The sequence below is a fragment of the Alosa sapidissima genome, chromosome 16 (genome assembly GCF_018492685.1).
Source record: "Alosa sapidissima isolate fAloSap1 chromosome 16, fAloSap1.pri, whole genome shotgun sequence".
Lineage (NCBI taxonomy): Eukaryota > Metazoa > Chordata > Actinopteri > Clupeiformes > Clupeidae > Alosa > Alosa sapidissima.
In genome coordinates, this window is record NC_055972.1 from 30,901,982 (window position 1) to 30,924,388 (window position 22,407).

General features: G+C 43.1%; 1 protein-coding gene across 5 annotated transcripts in view; it reads right to left on the reverse strand.

The window, feature by feature from the left end:
* Positions 1 to 22,407, reverse strand: part of LOC121685016 (Kv channel-interacting protein 2-like) — a 133,155-nt gene that overhangs the window by 34,010 nt on the left and 76,738 nt on the right. The window contains exon 1 of one of the 5 annotated variants that reach the window (XM_042065248.1): positions 4,966 to 5,086. The exons of 3 other annotated variants lie outside the window; for them this stretch is intronic. In XM_042065248.1, the coding sequence (XP_041921182.1) occupies positions 4,966 to 5,080 (115 nt within the window). In that variant the 5' untranslated portion in view covers positions 5,081 to 5,086. One more of the 5 variants, XM_042065253.1, reaches the window with a different exon arrangement.

A 22,407-nucleotide genomic window follows, 5' to 3' on the forward strand; every position in this document is an offset into this window, starting at 1 on the left:
ATAGCACCATCTTTCTACAGTGACGTTAGGACTTGGGCAGAGACAGAGAGATGACAACTGCACAGAATGGTTTATCAATGTGCTATAAACACTCTCTGAATGTATGACGATTGAGATATGTACAGTACTTGTTTTATGTTATGCTATTTTAAACCAACAGTCTGTACATATGAACAGCTCTTTCAAACTGTTATCATAACACTTGCTTTCACCCTTATATAGTGTAGTAAGAGTCTAAGGTCCCGTCCACACGGAGACGCTTTTTGGGTTAAACGCACCGGTTTTGCTTCGTCTTGGCCGATCGTCCAAACGAATCCTGTAAACGCACTGCCCGGAACCGGACTTTTTTTAAACCTGGTCCCAGGGAGGAAAAATCTGAAACCGTAGCCCTTGTGAGTTTGTTTGGACGGCGAAACCGCATACTTGCGTAGGCTATTGATGATATCATCGCCACACCTTAGCTGCCCTGGACTTGACACAAGTTTATAGTATTGCCTAACAATAGTTTTCATACATGACATTACCTACGATTACACTCAGTAGGATAAATATCACAACTGGTGCTGCGCAGCGCCGATAGCTTATGACTTGGTGGACTGAACAGTGTTTTCCCGGTGTTTTTTTTATGCATTCTAGCTACTGTCAGTGACGCGAGAGAACTAGTCAGAAGTTATTGGAAGTGCGGTGTAAGTTTGTGCGTAATGACTACAATGCTAGAAAACACCAGTGAGTTTGGCATGGGACTCTGGATGTAGAACGTTTCCTACAACCAACTCTCAATGCAAGTGGACAGAAATAATTAGGATAAAAACCTGGCTGGTTCAGAATGCATGCGGGGGCAAAGAACAAAGTCCATCATGTTGGGATGTCAGCACAGCATCTTTTATTCAGGCCCCAAGCTTTGGCCTCTTGGCCTGCATACACCCATGTATTGATAAGCTGTCACTCAACCAGATCCTGACAGGCTATACCAGATCATAAGGAGGAAAAGGCCAGGGACACAGAAGGGGGAAACCGGATAAAAAAACACCATCCTTCTAGGAATGAAAGACTTGGATGATTTAAGGATGAGGTAAGGGAGGTGAAGAAAAGCTCAGGAAAACAAAAAAATCATAGCTGTGGAAATGCTACCATATTCTAGGTAAAAAATTCAGCTCATTCTACCTGTCATGTTGATAATTGGGTTCCCCAGATGTGGCCTATATTATACTGCAATAACTCCCACTAATGCCCTCTCCCTCCCCCCTCCTCACACATAAACCTACACACACAGATGGACAGACACTCAAACTTTCTCTCTAAGAGCTTTCAGATATAACCTCCGGAGTATATGAGGAGGTTTGTCAAACGGACAAACCTGACCCACAAGGATTCGTTCTGCTGCAGATGCAGAGAGAGCACTGGCCCTAACCGGACATGCTTATCCACACCTGTGCCACTGACCAGGCCAAGCCCAGCAAGAGAAAAAAATCACTGTGACCTCTAATATTCTTGGAGGTTTTGCTGACAATGAAGTGTCCTATGAGAATAGGCCCTACATTGTTAGAGGATGGAAAGTCCCCCACCAATGATGATCCATGGACATCTATAAAGCCAACAGGATAACATGCGGCTCAAAATCCACTTCAGATACTTCAGCATGTGATTATGATGTCATTTGGACGCTCCTAATACCTATAATCTCGAAAAGAGAAGAACTGGATTGTGAAAGGCTTATTTACTTCTGTACTGAGTAAGAGTGTATAAAGGACAGCACATTGTTTAATTAGCCTCTCTTTCTGTGGGATGATTGAAGTTTGACCTCACAGAAAGTACGACAGAACACAAGCCGGTGCCACGTGCTCCAACAGCAATTACGATGACTGCTGTTCCAAGCTCACATTTTGCTAAGCAACAAAGCTGTAACTAAAACACAACAGTGGGGGACTTGAGAGAGACTTCTTTCCATTTCATCAACTGTGGGAGCATGAGCTGTACACCAGAGAGCTGGAATTCAAACCCAGCTCTTTTTACTGCAAAATGCCACAGGATTTAGGCAAAAGAAAATTGGCTGCAGATCTGCATGATGGAGTATCCAGGCACAGCCGCATACTGTATGCAAAGCCTTCCTCCTCTTCCTCCTCTTCTCACAGGACGAGGGTGAGGCTCGAGCCCAGTGCCCACACCATAAATGCCACTCTGAGTGGTGCGCCCATTGATTTTTCCAAATTGGTTTTTCGATATGAGTAGCACATTGTGAGGCTCTCTTCCCTTCACTTTGCTTTTTACATTTGATCTTCCGAGGGGAGGAGGGGGTCTGATAAACGAGAGGCACTCAGAGCCCGGCATCGCAAACCCCCAGGTGAATGACAGCTAAAGCTGTTGAGTTGAAGTGAATGTCATAATTGTGCATATAATACTGCAGGTAATATTCCTCGGTTCATTTTCATTTCTCTGTAGAGTGGCTCTTGGTAGAGATAGCAAAGATACATTTAACAAGCGGTAGATAGTCCCTTTAAAGATAGAGACTACAGCTTTCTTTTCAAAAACAGGGCAATTGCTCTGCTTTAGCTACTGTAATTGCAATCATTTGGTCAGGGCACAGAGGTTGTCTCAGAGACAGTTTGTGAGAAAACCTTCTCAGTTGAGCAACAACAGAGAAACTGAAAAAGGTGGCATTCTCTAACAGCGTGTCATAATTGTTAAATATGTTGATTCCTTTAGATGGTGAAGGTCACTGTTCTTTAGCAGCCACTCACCAACACTATCAAAAATCATGCATACTCGCAATGGCAGTTTGGGGAAGTGAGTCCAGGCCGATCAATTGGCAGGTGGCGACTCTACCACTGTGCCTCCATGCCTGCACGATGCCCTTAAGATGGACTCCAAGGGGAAGAGGAAGGTAAGCTGAAATGCTCCATGCTGAACTAAACAGATAGAGACAAGTAACGGTCCTTAAAGTATTCATACAGTCTACTAAGTGGACAAGCAAGAGTCACACGTAATGCTGCAGACAGTGGATTATTTGGCCTATAATACTTAAAACTACAGAACTGTAGAACATTAAACTGTAATGTTTTGGGGCTAAATTGCCTTTTACAGCACTGGCTCCCCGGAGACACAAGATATGATTAGGATAAAAAGGACTGAGTTTAATCTTTCACAATAACTGCTCACAGTTGGGCAAAGGCACCATTCCTACGCGCTGTAAGTTGATCTTCCAATACACCACCAGAGACATCTACATTACACCACATGATAAGAAATAAATGGTAAATAACCTATAGACATACGTATGTCTATCTATACTTTTCTATGATGCCATTCTTCATTGCAGTCATTTGCTGGTGTCTCAAAGATGCAATCCATTTGACCATAAGGAGGGAAGCTCAGTAGAGGGACATAGAGCAAGCAGTCTGTGTGCCGCTGGTCAGAGAAAGCATTCTGTGTGCCGCTTGTCTGGCTGTTAATCTGTATTTACAATGACTGGGTTGAAGGGTATGTATACAGCATTGCTGCATCGGCGAGCAAATGCAACAGGGAGAGGAAGCTATGCCAGCTTCCAGCATAGTCATTACTTTTGAGGGAAAGAGAGAGAGAGAGAGAGAGAGAGAGAGAGAGAGAGAGAGAGAGAGGTCATAAACTAAACTTTTGCAGAAATGTATTACCTACAGGCTCACAGGTCTATCTTTCTCTCTCGCTCTCTCTCTCTCTCTCTCCTTCTCAAACACACACACACTCACACTCTCTATACCCCATGTCTCTCCCGCTTCACCTCGTCACAAATGCAAATGCTGGAAGGCATAGTAATACACAGCACTAGTTATTGTGAGTCGGATTGCCATCTCCATGGATGAGGCCATCCCACACTGTCACTGGGAGCCGATAATGACAGGCCGGCGCGACAGGCCAGGACAGCCGTCAGACAGACGCTCTCGGCTCGGCTCTAATGACGGAGACACAATGCCCTTCAAAAACCCATCATGCTGCAGGCTCACTCAGCTAGACAAGGACCCCTGGTGGATGGACAGGGCACTGCGGGAGATGGGCATCTGGGGGTTGTTGAGGGAGGTGGGAGATGTGCAGGTGGGTGAAAGGTACACTGCTGGTTGCTGACAGTCAGCACTTGTTCAACACACAAAATTCAGAGAAAAATAAGTGCACATTTTAAGGTATGATTTTTGTATGCAGTATCATATGAGATGCCGAGCATATCAGCTGCTCCAGTGACAGGTTGCTTCCTCTACAATATAAGTAGGGGAGATACGACAAGCTCTTTTTCAAGCTGCTGTCAGACAACACCACTCAGTGTCAGTGACAATATGATTTTATTATTTATTTTATCTTCCTGTCTATTAACTTATTTTTGCAGATTTTTCGTAGACTTCACATATAGGCCTACTGTGAGCAGGTACACGATGTCAACCGCCAAAGTTGCTGTTGATGTGTTGACTAACTTCTGGCCACAAACACATGCTTTTGTACCCAAGTAAAGGTTGCATATGAAATAAACATGATCCCATTACAAATGTACCATGCAGTTTCTCATACATGACATTTAATATTGATTGCCTCACTACAGAGTAGCTGTTTGACCATGGTACCACTTTCAGTTCAAAGCTTATCTTACTCATCCTACCAACACATCAGTCAAAGTCTGGTATCCATCAGACCTGAAGCAATACAGTAAAAAAAAATATATATATATATATCTTAGTTGCTGGCTGTCTGGTCATGATGAATCGAAATGAGGCTGTACTTACTAATATCACCAGAATGAGTCACCATGTTTCTCTGAAACTTCAGGAGCTCCAAATGAAGTAACTTCTACTCTGACATTTTCATCTCTGATGAAACAAGTGACCATCTGACCTTCCAGCTGGATTAAAAAAGAGTTATGGAAAGTCTTTTTCAGGGCGAACCTGCAGGACAGATGGAGGGCATAGGAGGTGAGAGACGAGACGAGTCGAGATGTGCGTTACTCACTACGTCCGAAGAGCCAGTAGGAGAGAGGAAAGAGTGCCATGACAACAAGGGCATACAGCCCCCCCGAGCCATGCGCCTCCAGGGCCAGGAACTCCATAGGTGAGTATATCTCCATGGCGGACAGCTGGATATGGTCCTCCGAAGTGTAGTGGTATCAGTCTCAGGTGATGTGTTTGTGTGTATGTTGGGGGGGGGGGCAGGAACACCCAGTTCTACACACACACACACACACACACACACACACACACACACACACACACACACACACACACACGCACATGCACACACACACACACACAAACAGACTTTTTATCACTGGCCATCTTTGAGCTTTCCATTTTACCATTCTGACCTATATTTCCAGCTGCGTGAGTTCGCCTTAATTTACCAACACATAACCTCTGGCTAACCACACGTACAAAGGACTCCAGCAGCCGAGCATTGTGTGGTGTCGGGAAGCCCTTTAAGATGGCTGTACCGATTGTGTTTGTGCCCGTCACACCGTACGGAAAGGCACAACAGCTCTGACGAGCCTCATAGAGTGGAGGGTCAGGGCGGGTGAGTGGGCGTGGAGCGGGGGTGGCAGGTGCCCACGTATCTGCCCTCCGGCACCAAGCCTGTTTAAACACAGGTGTGTGGTCTTACCCATCATGCTTTCATCGTCACACACACATACACTCCAAAAGTCTTTGTGGAGGTTGATGTGTGTGTTGTTTTTGGACATGGTTCCATGCCATCTCGTCCACTAACCCACACACCCATCCTTTCCCATGTAATGAATATACTGTAGTACTGTATACTCAAGTCTAGCAGGAATTCTCATTTGAGAGAGTTTTTAAATATTTTTTAATATGAATGTGGCAGTAGCTAAAGCAGACATAAGAACACCTCATGGTAATCTTTCCAGAAGTTTCTCCTCAGGCTTTGCTCAAAGGGTTTGTCATTCTCATCCAGGCCACTGTCCTTATTTACAAATAGCCCACATCATAAACCACCAGGAGCACTTCTGAGGGAATAAAAACAAAGGTAGGGCTCCCACGAAAGCAAGAAAGGCAAACCTTTGATATGGAGAGGAAGAAGAAGTATGTGATGGTGTTTTCAGAGCAGTGGATGAAAGTGGAGAGAACTCCTGCCTCATAAATGAGTGAAGATCTCACTCTGTGTCACTTCAACAATGGCTCCTAACCGAGTGAACAACCCTGTGGCCTTGGTTCTGGACTAAGGACAATACAGTCAGTCTTCCAGTCTTCTGTGTTCTCCTATGCATTAACATCTATCTCTCTAAACACTACCTATCTGCCTGCCTATCCTATCACTATGTTGTTATATTCTCTTCCCACTGTATGTACAAAAGTGTCTTAACACACTTCATGTGCACCTTTTCTCTTTCTTTCTTTGTTAATTCTTCAGAAGTTCTTCTCTACCTCAATGAATAAATGAAGACACATACTGTAGTCCTGTGTCCAACATACTGTAAAAAAAAAAAAAACTTTGTACAGAATTAACAAAATATTCTACAATATTTTGAGCCCTAACATTCAAAGCTGACCCATACATGTTGTATGCATTGCTGTAGATTTGCTGCCGCACCAGTGAACACAGATCTGTTTTAGGCATGTTAGTGCCAGGTCAGTTGCTGGCTCTGATGGCGGTCTCCCATGTGTCCAGTGCCACAGACATGGCCACAGCTGCACCCGTGCTTGCCAATCCTCTCAGTGCCAATGCCAGGTCACTTAGTGTCCACTCCACTGTCACTGACACTGTGCCATTTATAGGCACAGGCACCGCAGCAACCTGTGGCCCACTGCAAAACACAAGACCTACACAAGGGGGCAGTGTGTCACCCACTATACATACAGAGCTCAGATCTAAGCCACTTGATGTTGTGATGGTGTCCAAAGGAACAAAAAAAAAAAAAACATCATCAATTTGATGTGCATTCATGCCAAGGTTTCAAAACCATCCTTGGCATCTCAACTAAGAGCTGGCTTTGAAATGGAATGCTTAATAGCTTTGTGAGATATCAAGGCCACAACGAATAAAAGCCTGCACTGCCGCGGCAGAGAAAAAAAGCAAGGGGACAGAACGATGGTGCTGCTGAGGCGGTGAACCTGCTGTCTCTCACTAGATGCTCTGCCAAACACTGTCTCCTGTGCCTGCTCTATATTTGATTTCCTCCCGAATCTGCAAAGCAAAACGAAATAAGCCACACAAAAAAAAGCATGGGAAATAGGGGACGACGCACCAGGCAGGAGGGTTTGGTTTGATGCTTGTGCCCTGGCAGATCAGAGCAGGTTTCGGGGGCGAGACAGCGTCCTTGGCACAGCCAGGGAGAGGGGCCGTGAACAGCTCCCGCCAGTCTTTTTTTCACGCGGGTCATTCTCGGACATGCGATGCAGTGTGAGTGTGAGTGTGAGTGCGTGTGTGTGTGTGTGTGTGTGTGTGTGTGTGTGTGTGTGTGTGTGTGTGTGTGTGTTGTGTTTGTAAAAGGCTCTGACTCGGCTTGGCAAAGGGGGACAGGCACACGCTCTCACACATCTCAGCATGACTCCACTCCGCTGCATGTCAATGAGACAGTGATGGGAAGTAACGAAGTAGGCCTACAAATACTTTGTTACTGTATTCAAGTAGATTTTTCACTTTTTCATTTTTACTTTACTATTTATTTTTGAGCGACTTTTTACTTTTACTCCTTACATTTTAACACAAATATCGGTACTTTCTACTCCTTACATTTTACAAAACAGGCTCGTTACTTTAGTTTCAAATAATTTCAGTGGTATTTTTTGCGTCATCAATAGCGGATGGGAATATACGTTGCACTTGACGCAACATGACTCGACAGATTTGGGCGGCATTAATTCGTGACAAATCATTACAGCTTTATGGCAGTGACGTTAACTCTAGCACGATGTATGTCTCAAATAAATTTAGTCAAAAATGCCCTCCTCCTCTCCTCGCCTTTGGTGCTTCCCTAACTTCTAGCTGCAGTGTAGCCTATATCCTTAGCAATAAGTAGATGCAGCATTGGGTCTTGAACAGGGATGTAGTGGAGGCTAAACGCAAGTAGATGCAGTTTACCCACCTCTCAAAAGAGTTTATTCATAAATTACAACTGTTAACATTTAAAAATCACACTGTATTATCCACAATAACAATATGTACACTCATCAACACTCTATGAACCACTTCATGCCACTTGTATTGTTATAAACATTGGACAATAACCTCCACCATCATCAAACATGTTCTGAATGCCTTTTCTAAAAATACCGCATGGCGCAGTCCACCTTACAGTGATCACATAGTGCATAGTTTACCCACCCCTTTTTTTACCACTACGGTCTTGAAATATTCACAGGAATTCCATAGGAATTAAATATTCATGTTGTTTTATCCAATATTAGTTGTGCAGATATATAGTCCATCTTATACACACCCATTACGCCAACAAAGAAAATGCAAAAATAGAGACTTTGGTGTAATTATTCCATTTTGTGTAGTCATTCTATATCAGAACCTGACATAGGCTACAATCCAAATAGTCTACAAGGAACCTCAGAAATGCATACTTTTATTGTCAGTATGCATTTTGGGTAACCAAAAGTCCTATGGGGAGTTTCCATAGGGCATTACAAAGCGCATGAGCATACCTTGGCAAATAATGATCTAAAGTACTCATTTTTCATTCTACATTGATCTACTTTTGCACACAGCTTTGCAAGACCTAAGACCTAAGTTTCTAAAATCATATCAAGTGACCTAGAGGGCTGACATGTGGTCAATTCAGAGATGCTTGTTATCTGGCAGAAAGAAAAAACAATATTCTAATGTAACTGTGCCGGTGCTTTAAACTACGGGATCTTAGCTTTCTAAAGATGGCCGACGTTTGTTGGTAGGCCAAAGGAACACACTGCCCTCTGAAGTAGGCAGTGCAATGTTGGGAGGGAAAGGCTAGAAATAGCCCAACAGGTTATAAGGGGAAGATTTAAAAAGAGGGACTGGCACTCTTGCACTCTGGTAACATTTGTGTGGTCCAGTACTGTTGCATAAAAAATGGTTATCATTCACAAGACTACTTTTACTTTTATACTTTAAGTAAATTTCCAAGCCTGTACTTTGTTACTTTTACTTGAGTAAAGAAGTTAAATTCTACTTTTACCAGAGTATTTGTTAACACAAGTATTTGTACTTCTACTTGAGTACGGGAAGTGAGTACTTTTGCCATCTCTGGAGACAGCACAGAAACACAGCACAACACAGCACCAGTATAGATGTACTCATGTTGTTGAGACTCATGTACATGACATATGGGATCCCAGGCCAGATAGGCACAGTAAAGAGAGAGCTTGAAGCGTTCTAAAATGCTTATGTAAATTAACAGTAATAGCAGATATAGAATATATACATACTGTACTGTATATTCCTGAATCAATTTACTCTAACACAGATATAGAATATATACATACCGTATATTCCTAAATCAATTTACTATAACACATTAGAGAACAGTGGGGGAGCCATAGTATTGATAGATGGAGTGAGAGAGGGAGGAGAGGACAAGAGAAGTGGGAAAAGGGAAGAGAGAGAGAGACCATATCATTTACCACAAAAAGCTGATTTTGGAACCAAGTCATGCTGTGCAGACATTTTAAAATTGTCATTAATAGAGTTGTGGAGCCTCTGGCCAAGTGCATGTGGTTGTTAACCTTCAACATATGGCTTTGGGCTCTATGTGTACACTTACCCTGCAGAAAGGAGAAAGAGACCTGATATGAGTGTGTGTGCAAACACATACACACACTATACTTCATAGTCATGTAACCAAATATATTTGCACTTTCCAAACACACACACACACACACACACACACACACACACACACGCACACACACACACACTTACAGCCTGCAGCCGGCACACACTGAGCCAGCACATTTAATTAGGCACGCCGATGGAGATTAACAAAGCTGGGCTCTTGTTCACAACTCACACTTCATTACGGAATTAGCCAGGCACACAGACACTTTATAACCACCACTCCTCAGCTCTCACAATGAGCCCTGTCTCCACACGCACACACACACACACACACACTCACACAAATATATATACACACACAGGCTATTAGATTCCAGCCACAAGTATTATAGGGCCACTGAGGCCCGCAATGGGTTGTGCTGCACCTCACTAGTCACTTTGAGGGATTAAGAGATGGATCTCGGTGTGGTGCTTACGAGGTTCAGCCTGAAAGCTTGATGCCGGAGAGGTGAGAAGATATTGAAGAAACAGAGTGTTGTGAAGACTGTGTCAGAGAGCGAGAGAGAAAGAGAGAGAGGGAGAGAGAGAGATTGTGTGTGTGTGTGTCTGTGTGTGTGTGTGTGTGTGTGTGTGGTGTGTGTGTGTGTGTGTCTGTGTGTGTGTGTGTGTGTGTGTGTGTGTGAGTGAGAGTTACAAAACACAGAGGGATAGGGCAGGAGAAAGACAGCATGGCGCTGCAGTCATTTGGCACATGTTCTCTAAGAATATCTTGGTAAATTTAGGTCATACCCAGTTCTGACAACAGATATGAGCTGAGCAGCTCAGCTGTTATGCATGCTGTCTGTTCTTGCAAAAAGTGTACCTGTTGTTGTGCTTGTGGTTTGTGACAGTGACTGTCACAGATTGTGTTTTAAATATGTTATTTTGTTTGTATATATGTGCATGTGTGTGTGTGTGTGTGTGTGAGAGAGAGTGAGAAAGAGAGAGTGTGTGAGAGAGAGAGAGAGAAAGAGAGAGAGAGAGAGAAAAAGAGAGAGAGAGAAAGAGAGCCCATTTGATTCTTACTGTAATATATAGGTGCAGTAAAACACTGCAGTAAGGCTGTGGTCCTCACACCTCCTCACTCAGACAGTCTAGTATTTGGACAAATGTGACGGTCAGTCTCTTCAGTGGCATTTGTCTTTGCTATGCGGTTCCATGACGTCTTCATGCAGTCTTGTGCAGTCAGTGGCACAGCGCAGGCGACATCTCACCACTTTTCTCCTGCCGAATGAACTCTGTAATTATGCTCAGAGGGGCGTGAAAAGGCTTTTTCTGCCGAAGGGGTGTGTATATGTGTGTGTTTCTGTGTGTGTGTGTGTGTGTGTGTGTGTGTGTGTGTGTGTGTGTGTGTGTGTTATTCTGTGTCTGTGTGCGAGAAAGGGAGCAGGGATGATGTGTGCATTTCAATGGTTGCGCCGCACTATGACGTACAGTCTCTCGCTCCATGCACTCATCAGTGGGCGAGAGAGAGAGAGAGAGAGAGAGAGAGAGAGAGAGAGAGTTACTGGGAAGGAGGGGAGGGGTGGTGTGGAACGAGTGGCCACGTGCCGGGATAAGTGAAGGAGAAAGGACAGCTGAGTGTCTGCTGGATAAAGGCTACAGTGGACGTGGCTAAGGTTTGCACAGGAGTCATTAGCGCAGGTGGTCGTCTCCCGGTGTCTACCGCTGCCTGCGTATTTCCCCAGGTGCCGTTGCCTGTGTCGGCCACACTCGGCGGCTAGGCGAGGGGTGGCTGAGTGTGTTTGCTCTGGTCACGGGAAACTCATCTCTGCCCCTCGCAGGACTCTCCGTTCCCCCCTCACCCCTGACTGAACACCGGAGCCATCGCCTTTATCTGCCCGGAAAATTGCTCATTCGCTCGCTCGCACCACACTTAGGGAGTCCATTATCCCCCTCCTCATTCACTAAGCCCTCCCTCCTACTGTATAGCTGGTGTGTGCTAGCTGTCACACACACACACACACACACACACACACACACACACACACACACACACACACACACACATACACACACACACACACACACACACACACACACTTCACCTCCTGCTGCTTTCTGGAGGGTGTAAGAAGCTAGATGTCAGGGTTCAAGGAGCTGAACAAGGTGACTACTCTCAGGCCTAACACAGAGATGGTTGGGGCAGCAGCAGCATTTCCCCAGCGGTCCCACCTTTCACCCAGATGAAAGCCGAGGACCTGGAGAGAAAAGCTCAAAATGCACCAACTGACCTTGCCTCAGTCTGGCCAAGGGCAGAGCGTGGACCAGGAACAGAGAGGGGAAAAGACAGAGACAAGAAGAAAGAGAGAGAGAGATGGGGAGGGAAAGAATCAGACTCTTGATTCTGCTTCACACACACACACACACACACACACATACACACACACACACAAGCTCGTCACCATGGACACGGTGTAAGTGCATCCATCTCCCTGTGGCTCTGCTTTGACTGCTCTAAGACCCCCGCCCCCCACCGCTACCCCTCCCCCACCCTCTCTCTCTCTTCCTCTCTCTCTTTCTCTCTCTCTCTCCTATTCTTTCACTCTCCCTCTCAGTCACACGCCGTACTGTCGTCCAGTGATGGGTGGAGATGGTCGGGTAATTGGATGAATGCTGAGGCTGATTGTCGCCATGGCAGCTAGCATGTGTGTTCATCACAACCTGCCGTTGTTTGGGTATTCATCCGCCCGACAGAGCTTCTGGGGAAAGCTAAAAGAAAATGACCATCAGAAGTCTCTGAAACCCTCCAGCAAATGTTCATCATCCACTGACAGACAGACACAGAGCTCCTTGCAGGCGTCGATGAACACAATGAGTATAATTAACGTTGTGAAAATAATGAGTGTGGGAGGTGGGGGGGTTGGGTGGAGAGTCCAATAAAGGAGAATATGAGATCAAGCAGCCCAGTAAGTGATACAAGTAAGCAAAGAAAATAACCATCCCGGGCGCATCATTAAAATTGTTTTGACAGTATTTTTTAGCTCTGATAATTACTAATACAAAAAGGGAAACAAAATAATTACCCACAACAAAACAAAACGTCCAGAGGTGTTTCCTAATTAGGAGAGAGACCGGTAACGTTGAGGGCTTCCCCCTACTTCCTCCACCATATGTGCCCCTTGCATTTGTCTTTCTAATGAGATGGAGAGGACTGGCTCTTGCTCTGTACCGCTGGCCTGTCGTCTGCTCCTCCTGATCTAACAGGTACCACCGGGCGGGGGCACGGGGACAAAGCAACCACACTGGTTCAAGCAGCACTTACAAAATCACAGCAGAAACCTGGTGCCATTACTTCATTAGCAAACCACTTCCTCTCCTTTAATTGTCCTCCTTCAACAGACGTCATCCATAGGCTTCTCTTTATTTTCATGTTTTGCTGTTGTTGCTGTTGTTGCTGTTGTTGTTGTTGTTGTTGTTGTTGTTGTTGTTGTTACTGTTCCCTGCATCCTTCTCTGAGCATCCAACTCACATCAGCCTTTCCAGCTTCCTCAGCTTTGACCCCTATTGTTCCCAGCACAACATATGACTACAGGAGTTCAGAGATAAAGGCTTATCGCGCCGCTCACGCCCCTCACTCTAGCAGATCGCTGCCAGCCAGTCACGGGGGCATTGATGTGCTACAGACGGAACGGGATTGCTCTTTTTCACCGACATCGAGTGCGTTCAGAGTCAGGCGGTGGGGACGTCCAGGGGGCAGGAGACAGATGGAGCAACAGGAATGAGACGGTTGCTTGTCTAGCTAACAATGTAAAGTTTTGTTTAAAGTGTTTATTGCATCCTTGAAGCGGCGTTTGTGAAGCACGTGTGTGTGTGTGTGTGTGTGTGTGTGTGTGTGTATGTGTGCAAGCGATAGTGAGAGACAAACTGGCCCGGTCCCTGACAGGCCCCTGAAAGACCTCTACGATTACGTGTCCAGCAGCGGCGGCCCCCCGGGGGATCTTATCAAGCCGCCAGCCCACTCCCAGTGCCCCGGCCTCGGCTAAAAATAGCCTCGCAAGAAATTGGAAATCGGGTTAGGAGCCGGGGACGCTGCGATCACACCATTGAGCCTCTCCCAAGATGTGGGGCGGAGGTTGTGTGTGTGTGTGTGTGTGTGTGTGTGTGTGTGTGTCTGTGTGTGTGTGTGTGTGTGTGTGTGTCTGTGTGTGTGTGTGTGTGTGTGTGTGTGTGTGTGTGTGTGTGTCTGTGTGTGTGTGTGTGTGTGAGAGAGAGTAGAGGGGAAACGGCGGACAGTCTGCTGGCAAGCTCTTTCAACTGCCATTAAAGGTAAATAAATAAAATAAGCAAATGGGTGTGGGGGGGGGGCAAAAGCACTTCAACACTGTCTGGCTGACCTGAGGAAGACATCTCAGCTGTGGAGAGAGGAGACTGACGTCTGACCGGAGCAACGCTGTGTGTGTGTGTGTGTGTGTGTGTGAGTGATTGAGTGAGTGAGTGTTGTCCTAAATTCACCACAATGCCATGGGGTAGCAGCACATGTGGAGACGCTTTCAATTATACATGCACACATCAAATGCCTACATGTTCTTGGACACCACAAATGAATAAAACATTGAATATAAAGATCGGATGCACATATAGGGCTTGCTGCAGCACACATAAATAATGGTGTATATGACCTTGGATTATGTTTTGAAAAACATGGTGCTTGGTGCTGCCAAATTGCCAATGTGAAGGAGATTTGAGTCTATGGGCTGTGAGCTACATCACCGATACAAGCTCAATATTGAATACAGAGGAAATATATGGCCAACAGAGAGATCCATCTGCTCACTTTCACAAACTGGCTTGAAATGAGACTCCCCAGAACAGTTATGCTCTGCGTCTAACAACATGTAAGATCTTATCAGCAAAAACAAACACTCATAACGCCGTAGTGTATTTATCGTGCAAACCGCAGTGCATATTCTATAACTCACTAGACATTAGACATCATTTCATCATCTTGCAGGCTGACAGACACACATCGCTCCATCACAGCGTCTCATGTTCCTCCAGAAATGGGCCAGAACCCCTGCGGGCTGGTGCCGGGGCCCGTGAACATGACACCTGTCTGCTGCGTGACAGCGCTGTCAGTCCCACACATGACCCAGAGGAGCTGGGCTGGCAGAGCACAAAGAGAACACAGGGAGATGGGTGGAGGCACAGGAGTCCAGCAGGAGCTCAGGAGGAGGGGGAGGAGGAGGAGGGAGGAGAAGGAGGGAGCGACATGCTGCAGATCCAGACTGAACACATCTAGGGAGTCTTACTGGAACACTGATCCTCCCCAGCTAAGCTCATGTCTCTTGCCATCCTTTATTGTTCATTAACACTGTCTGAGTTTTTCTATCTGGCAGTCTACTGACCTGTTGATCTGTCAATCTATATATGTTACTGTTTGTAATGTGTCTACCACCTGGATCAACCACCCTGCCAGGCTTTCTGCTAGATGTTCTTGTTGCTTGACATGTGGCTTAGACACTCTACCTACCAGTTTCTTTAAATCTGTTCTTCACCTCATAGCAGCTTCACTTTGTAAATGCATCATTACTGTCTGCCACATTTTCTAAGTCCCTGAAAACAGCTGTTGTAAATCCCCTTCTCAAGAAGAATAGAAACTTAGATGCCACCATGCTAAACAACTACAGGCCCATATCCAATCTACCTTTTATTGGCAAAATTATTGAAAAAATAGTCTCTAATCAAGTAACCACCTTCCTAACATCAAATGGGTATTTTGATTACTTTCAGTCAGGTTTTCGGGCAAATCACAGCACTGAAACAGCTCTTATTAAGGTTTTAAATCACATACGCCTCAATACAGATGCAGGCAAAACATCAGTCCTAGTGTTATTGGACCTTAGTGCAGCCTTTGACACTGTTGATCACAAAATATTATTACACAGATTAGAGCACTGGGTTGGACTTTCAGGTATAGTCATCAACTGGGTCAAATCATTCCTACAAGAAAGGAGTTTGTTTGTTGCTATCGGCAACTGTACCTCTATGCCAACGTCCTTGACCTGTGGTGTCCCCCAGGGGTCGATCTTGGGGCCACTATTATTCAACCTCTATATGCTCCCACTTGGACAAATCATCACAAACAATTTGATTTCCTATCATAGCTATGCCGATGACACCCAACTTTACTTAGCTCTTTCACGCTATATATTTGGTAAAACAGAGGAAAGACTTAAGGTTGCCACTCTCCTTGATATTAAAGGACTTAAAGCAAAGGATAATGTTAGAAATCTTGGTGTCATAATTGACAGTGATCAAAATGTAAACAGCCACATGAAAGCAATAATTAAATCAGCTTTTTACCACCTCAAACATATTTCCAAACTTAGAGGGCTAATGTCTAAACATGATCTAGAAAAACTTATTCATGCATTCATCTCTAGTAGGGTTGACTACTGCAATGGGCTTTTCACAGGCCTTCCTAAAAAGACTATCAAACAGCTTCAGATGATACAAAATGCAGCGTTCTTACAAAAACTAAAATAATTGACCACATTACTCCAATACTTACAGTAAGTCCCTGCATTAGCTTCCAGTAAGTCACAGGCTTGACTTTAAAGCGCTTCTGCTTGTTTATAAATCACTAAATGGAATGGGACCAAATTACCTACATGTAGCAGACATGCTTCAGCAGTACACACCTTCCAGACCTCTCAGGTCTCAGGAGAAATTCAGAAATTACTTGTTAGTAAAACCTACTGTGGTTACCTACAACCTCTGGGAAAGTCTTTCAGCTAAAATGTTAATAGTTTCTATGTTTTTTTTTTAATTACTACTTTTTACACACTTTTAAATTATTGCCCTTTTATGCTTTTATGTACTATATCACCATGTGTGTTTTATGTATTCTTCTACTTATTATTATTATTTTATCATTATTCTTTTCTTTTTTAACTATTCTTTGACTATTGCCCTTCGCTTTTATCAACTATTCCTGTTTGCTTTTGTTTATGTAAAGCACATTAAATGACCTCTGTGTATGAAATGCGCTATATAAATAAAGTTGATTTGACTTGACCTGACTTGATTGACTTCCAGGTCACGGCATTGTGTTCTGGCAAGTAAACAAAACGAATGAAGGAACATGAGAGCTTGTCTTGTTATTCAATTTGTCTATTTTCGTTTTGAGTACAATTTTTGGAAATGGCAAAAAGACTCATTATCTGTGTTTTTCATTTTGGTTATAGAAATCCAGAAAAAAACAAGTGCATTTTTGTTTTTTGATTGTTGGTTTTAAATGGAAAAACGAATGAACGAATCATACATGGACCAGTCTGAATTTTATTTTGTTTAACTGCCAAATGTAAATTTACCAGTCATGTTACAATGGTTGTATCTATGTACCAAAACAAATGTACAATGATAGTGAACAATGACAATAACTGACCAGAAACCCATATCCTATAGCCTGTAACATATAGGCTGATACCCAACAAAGGTAACATATAAGGTGTTTTTGAACCTATGAAAAAAGACAACAGAGCTCCAAATCTAACCTTGGCAACACGCAGTGGGTAACAATTTACCGTCTCTTTTTACTCTTGTTGGTCTCTTATGCAGAACAGTGATTGGCCACTTTTTCTCAGTAACGTTGGTGCATTTCACGAATCATCATTAACATTTGCAAAACAGTAAGTGCATTCCAATTAGAGCAAACTGCACCACATAGTTGATTACCTTCAAAAGCGTGTATCTTGCTCAAAATGCTTTGTTTATACCTACAAGTTCTACCCTTCACCATAGAGATTGGCATGGTTTTATTTCAGTTAGCGGTAACACTTTATAATAACTAAACACAATTCATCATTTATTAAGCCTTTGTTACTTATTAGTTAATGGTTTGTTCATCATTAGTAATTTCTTGTTCATACATAATTTATAATCAGTAAAGCATTTGTTCACACAGTTATAAATGGTTTGTTCATAGTAAATAATCCTATCCAAAAAATATGTTTGTAAGTACATGATTTATACATAATAAGTAATGAAACAACCATTTATAATGAAATCATTTTCTTATTATAAACCAGTTGCAAACTATTACAAAATGCTTTGTTCATCATTTGTAAAGCATTGTTCATATGTTAATTCTCATAAATAAAGTATGTGTACACACAGTTATAAATGGTTTTTTCATAGTAAATCTATATCTAAAATATGTTTATACATTATTGTTAATACTTAATAAATTATGCAATAGTATTTTGTTGATGAAGTAATATTTCCATTATTTAATAGTTGTTACATACACATGCACTAATGATTAGTTAGGGTGAGGATACATATTTTATAAACCACTTCCTAATACTATAATTCATGATTAACTCAGGAGTTACAAGGGGTTAGTTAATAATATTTTGTGAGCTTATCTAAAGTGAGGACTTTCTATGCCTTGCAACACATTTTCAAATGAGTTGTAAAGATTACATTCACATTCATTCATTTAGCAGACAAGCGACGTACACATGTCAATTAAATTGAAGGCCATTGACATAACATAACATAACGGGAATCAAACCCCGAACTTTTCAGGCTACTGCATGCTAGTCCAGCTCCTTATCCACTACATTTGTCACTCGCCGGTAGTGACAATTGTGCAAAAATACAATATTGCAAATAGGCTAGCATATATTAGCAACATGTTGAAGTTCGTTGAGTTTGAACGAGGATGTAAGCAAGCATACAGAGCAAGGGAAAGTGAGCAGGTGGAGAGTGCGAGCCTAGTTGAGGCTACATGATAAGAACTCAGTGATGGAACAGGTAGGCTGTGATGCATGCCATGCTGACTATGATGACTTATTACTGTAATTGCGATAATGTAATGATATGGTAGCCTAATGATAACATAGTAAGGCCGTGCTGTGATTATAATAACAAATAGCGCAACTTAAATGTTCTAAATGAATGATTTGCAAACCCGGACAGCAAAATAGTGTCAAATCGACGTTAATTGTTGGTCAGATTGATCAGTTTCCGTCAGACGCCCAAAATTCAACATCGATGACATGAGTGGTGGCTGGTCTCTCAAAGTAGAGAAGGGTTCTATCTTGGAAGGGTTATCATGGTAAAGAAGGGCTAAAAGACTGTAGACTGATGGAAATCTAAGTTACAAAACGTCACATCATGCACAAGCCAACTAAGCTACAGTATATATAACCTATACGATAGGCTACTGGAAGATACTAAAGATAATTAGTCCATGTAGCTGTAGGGCTACTGTTCCAAAATGTACCAGGAATGTAGGTAGGTACAGGAATAAAATATTTCCAGCAACAGCACTGTTTGTGTTGTTTCAGTTGTCCGACAGTGATAACTGGTATAAATTACATTAATGTCTTAAGACAATCTGGGTAATTTAACTCGGTAACGCTTTAGAATAACATGTGCTTATTAGGTATTAACAGTGCATAATAAGCAGTTAACAATTCATTACTAACAGTTAGTTAACTGTTGTTATCCTTTAATAACATTAACTAACTGTTAACATGCAGCTTGTAAGTGTTAATAAGCAGCCTTTTAAGTTACTTACAAGCATATTTGTTAACAGTTGTAAGTGTTAACAAGCAGCTTGTTAATGGTGTATAAGACAAAGAGGTGGATAACTAATACGCTCACAGCAACAATTTTGAAGGTGTATTTCTCACAGCTAAACCAAGCTAGATGGAGAGATACAGTATATAGAGAGATAGAAGGTTGGGCTTGTTGGAACTATAGGCTACATGGTCCTCGCTTTAGATTGGGGGGCTGCAAAATTTACTACAAATAGGTAAGAAAGGTCTTATAAGCGTATTAGTTATCCACCTTTTTGTCTTATACACCATTAATAAGCATTAACAAGCTGCTTGTTAACACTTACAACTGTTAACAAATATGCTTCTAAGTAACTTAAAAGGCTGCTTATTAACACTTACAAGCTGCATGTTAACAGTTAGTTAATGTTATTAAAGGATAACAACAGTTAACTAACTGTTAGTAATGAATTGTTAACTGCTTATTATGCACTTTTAATACCTAATAAGCACATGTTATTCTAAAGCGTTACCTTTAACTCTTTACACATAGGCTTCAGTAATTTTTGGTGCTGCTGTCAATTGTAGCCTATTGAATTTTGAAATTATACTTTGAATTCAAGCAGAAACTCTTCCTTAATAATTGCTTGTTAGCCTGCCCTACTTGAATATGGAGATCATAGCTTATGCTCCATGCCTACCTCTGATCAGTCAGAGAGATAACCAATGAGGCCTACATCACTTTCAGTGCTGTAGGCAATGCATATATTTCAGTTGAAAATATATGCATAATTAAGGGCAATGCAAAGATTTTGTATTTAATTAGGTGTGCCCGACCGATTTGAGGGCCGCTTGGGCCAAATATGCCAGGGCCGATTTTTGGTCCCAGTCCGCCCCTGAATATAACTACACATTTTAAAATGTATTGGCTATACATTACAGTACATGTCTTACCAGACCTTTTTTGTCAGTAACACTACAACCTACCTACAGTACCTATCGACCCACCTACCTATCTAACCTACTAAACAGCAAAATAAGGGCGAGAGCCTATGGTTCACGAGAACAAATGTGTGTCCAAGAAAACATTACAGTTCAGTTCTGAGGTCAGAAATGAAGGCAAACGCGTGTAACCCAACCTGGAGTGGTTCTGGCTGAAAAGAGACTACAACTGATATGGATACGCCAAAAGGACTGAACAAGAGATAGTGATCATCGTCTTCTAAGTGGACTATATAGCACTACTTCATCCTTTTGCATCAGCACCACATACCGTTCAAATCTGTCAGGCATTCAAACGCGCATATATCATAACTTGTCCAACACATCAGTGACACACAGACAATTTGTGCACCAGAGACACTGAGCTTCACACAAAACACTTGCAGACCGACAAGGAAAAATCAAAATGATGACGATAAGAGCATTCATGCTGATTAGCATGAAGAAGTAAGGATGAGAGGAGTGGGGAGAGTGGTGGTGGTGTGCATTGGGGGCTACTCAAATGTAGGTGGGAGTGAGTGTCAAGACGTTGGCATTTAATTGTGATCGAATGACTCATTCCTCCCACTCTCATTCTCTCTCTCTCTCTCTTTATTCTGCCAATGCTTTTCTTCCTTTACCTCCGTATTGTTCTTGTTCTCTGAATGCTGCATTCTGTTGAGGTCACGTGCAGTGCTTCTCAAGGTCATTGTTCTCAAGGTCTGTCCCCCCTCACACATCACTGACTAATTGGAAAAGGCAGGCATCTCCCAAAGGGGATGGAGGTATGAGTTTTTATAGCTTTCCATACAGATTTCTTTCTCTCTCTCTCTCTCTCTCTCTCTCTCTAGAGTATGTGTGCACGCATGCGTATGCACAAGGGTGTTGCATGTGTACAATTGTTTATTTCACAGTGTGGATGTGAGCGAGTGAGCAGCTGACTGTCTGAATGAGTGAGTGAGTGAGTGAGTGAGTGAAAGCATGTTTTAATGCCATCAGATGGCAGTCTTGGCTCAGATAGGAAAGTGAACATTTATGGAGCCCAGTCAGACACACAGGCAGACAGATGCCAAATGACACATTTCAGTGCTCGGAGAGGCGGCAGGCAGAGTTGTTATCACAGCATGATGGGACTGTTAGAGGACCCGCTAAGTTGCTTGACCACTATAATGTGCGATCACTTACATCCATTTAAAAACAAGTCTGAATTGAAATACACCCATACAGTATGTGTAAAAACCTGTGTCTAAAAATAGCCCCCTGTGCACTGACAAAGTCTGACAAAAAGGGAAGACAGTGATGTATTGTATCATCTCCCTTCTTCAGTTGTGAGTTACAGGGTCCAGAGCAGTCAGTCTTTTCCCTGAATCGATTCTCCCTGGTGGAGAGATACAGGTTGCATGTCCTTTCGTCATTGGTTGTTCCTCTTGACAGGAGATGAAGATGTACATGAAATCTATTGCCCATCCATACTCCCAGCCTGAGCAGTGAGATATGGGCCTGTTACCATGCCGTAAAACAAACCACAAATAAATACACTCTCTCTCTCTCTCTCTCTCTAGCTTTCTCTCTGACACATACACACACACACACACACACACACACACACACACTTACACTTTCTCTAGCTCTCTCTCTCTCACACACACAAACACACCGAAACACAATCCCACATACACCAACACCCACACATAATATTTCACAATACAAATGAAAAGGTAATGAGAAAGTCTGGCAGAGAAAGTCGTCTGAGCACCAGGTCATCATGCCTGGGCTGGAGCAAGCCCCCCGGGTGTGTAACAGCCCGACCGAGACCACATTTATTCACTTCCCTTCAGGACTGTGTCACAGAATATACAGTTCCACCGAGGTATTTAGCCTTTAATGAGTAAGGGAACTGGGTATAAAAAGCTTACCGGGCCGATCAATTATTTATCAAACTACTATTAACACGTTCTTTTAAAGCCATTACACATCGCATTGAAAATTCACATTCATGGATCAAAAGTTCCCCGGGCTTTGGGAAGGCCAGCCTTCAGTACCTGTCAAAGGCATATATGGCAAGCAGCTCAGAAAGGGTCCCGCTGTTATTCATCAGTCCGGCCAGCGGTCGATAGTCCGCCGTGCTCCACCGTTCCTGGCGTGCATA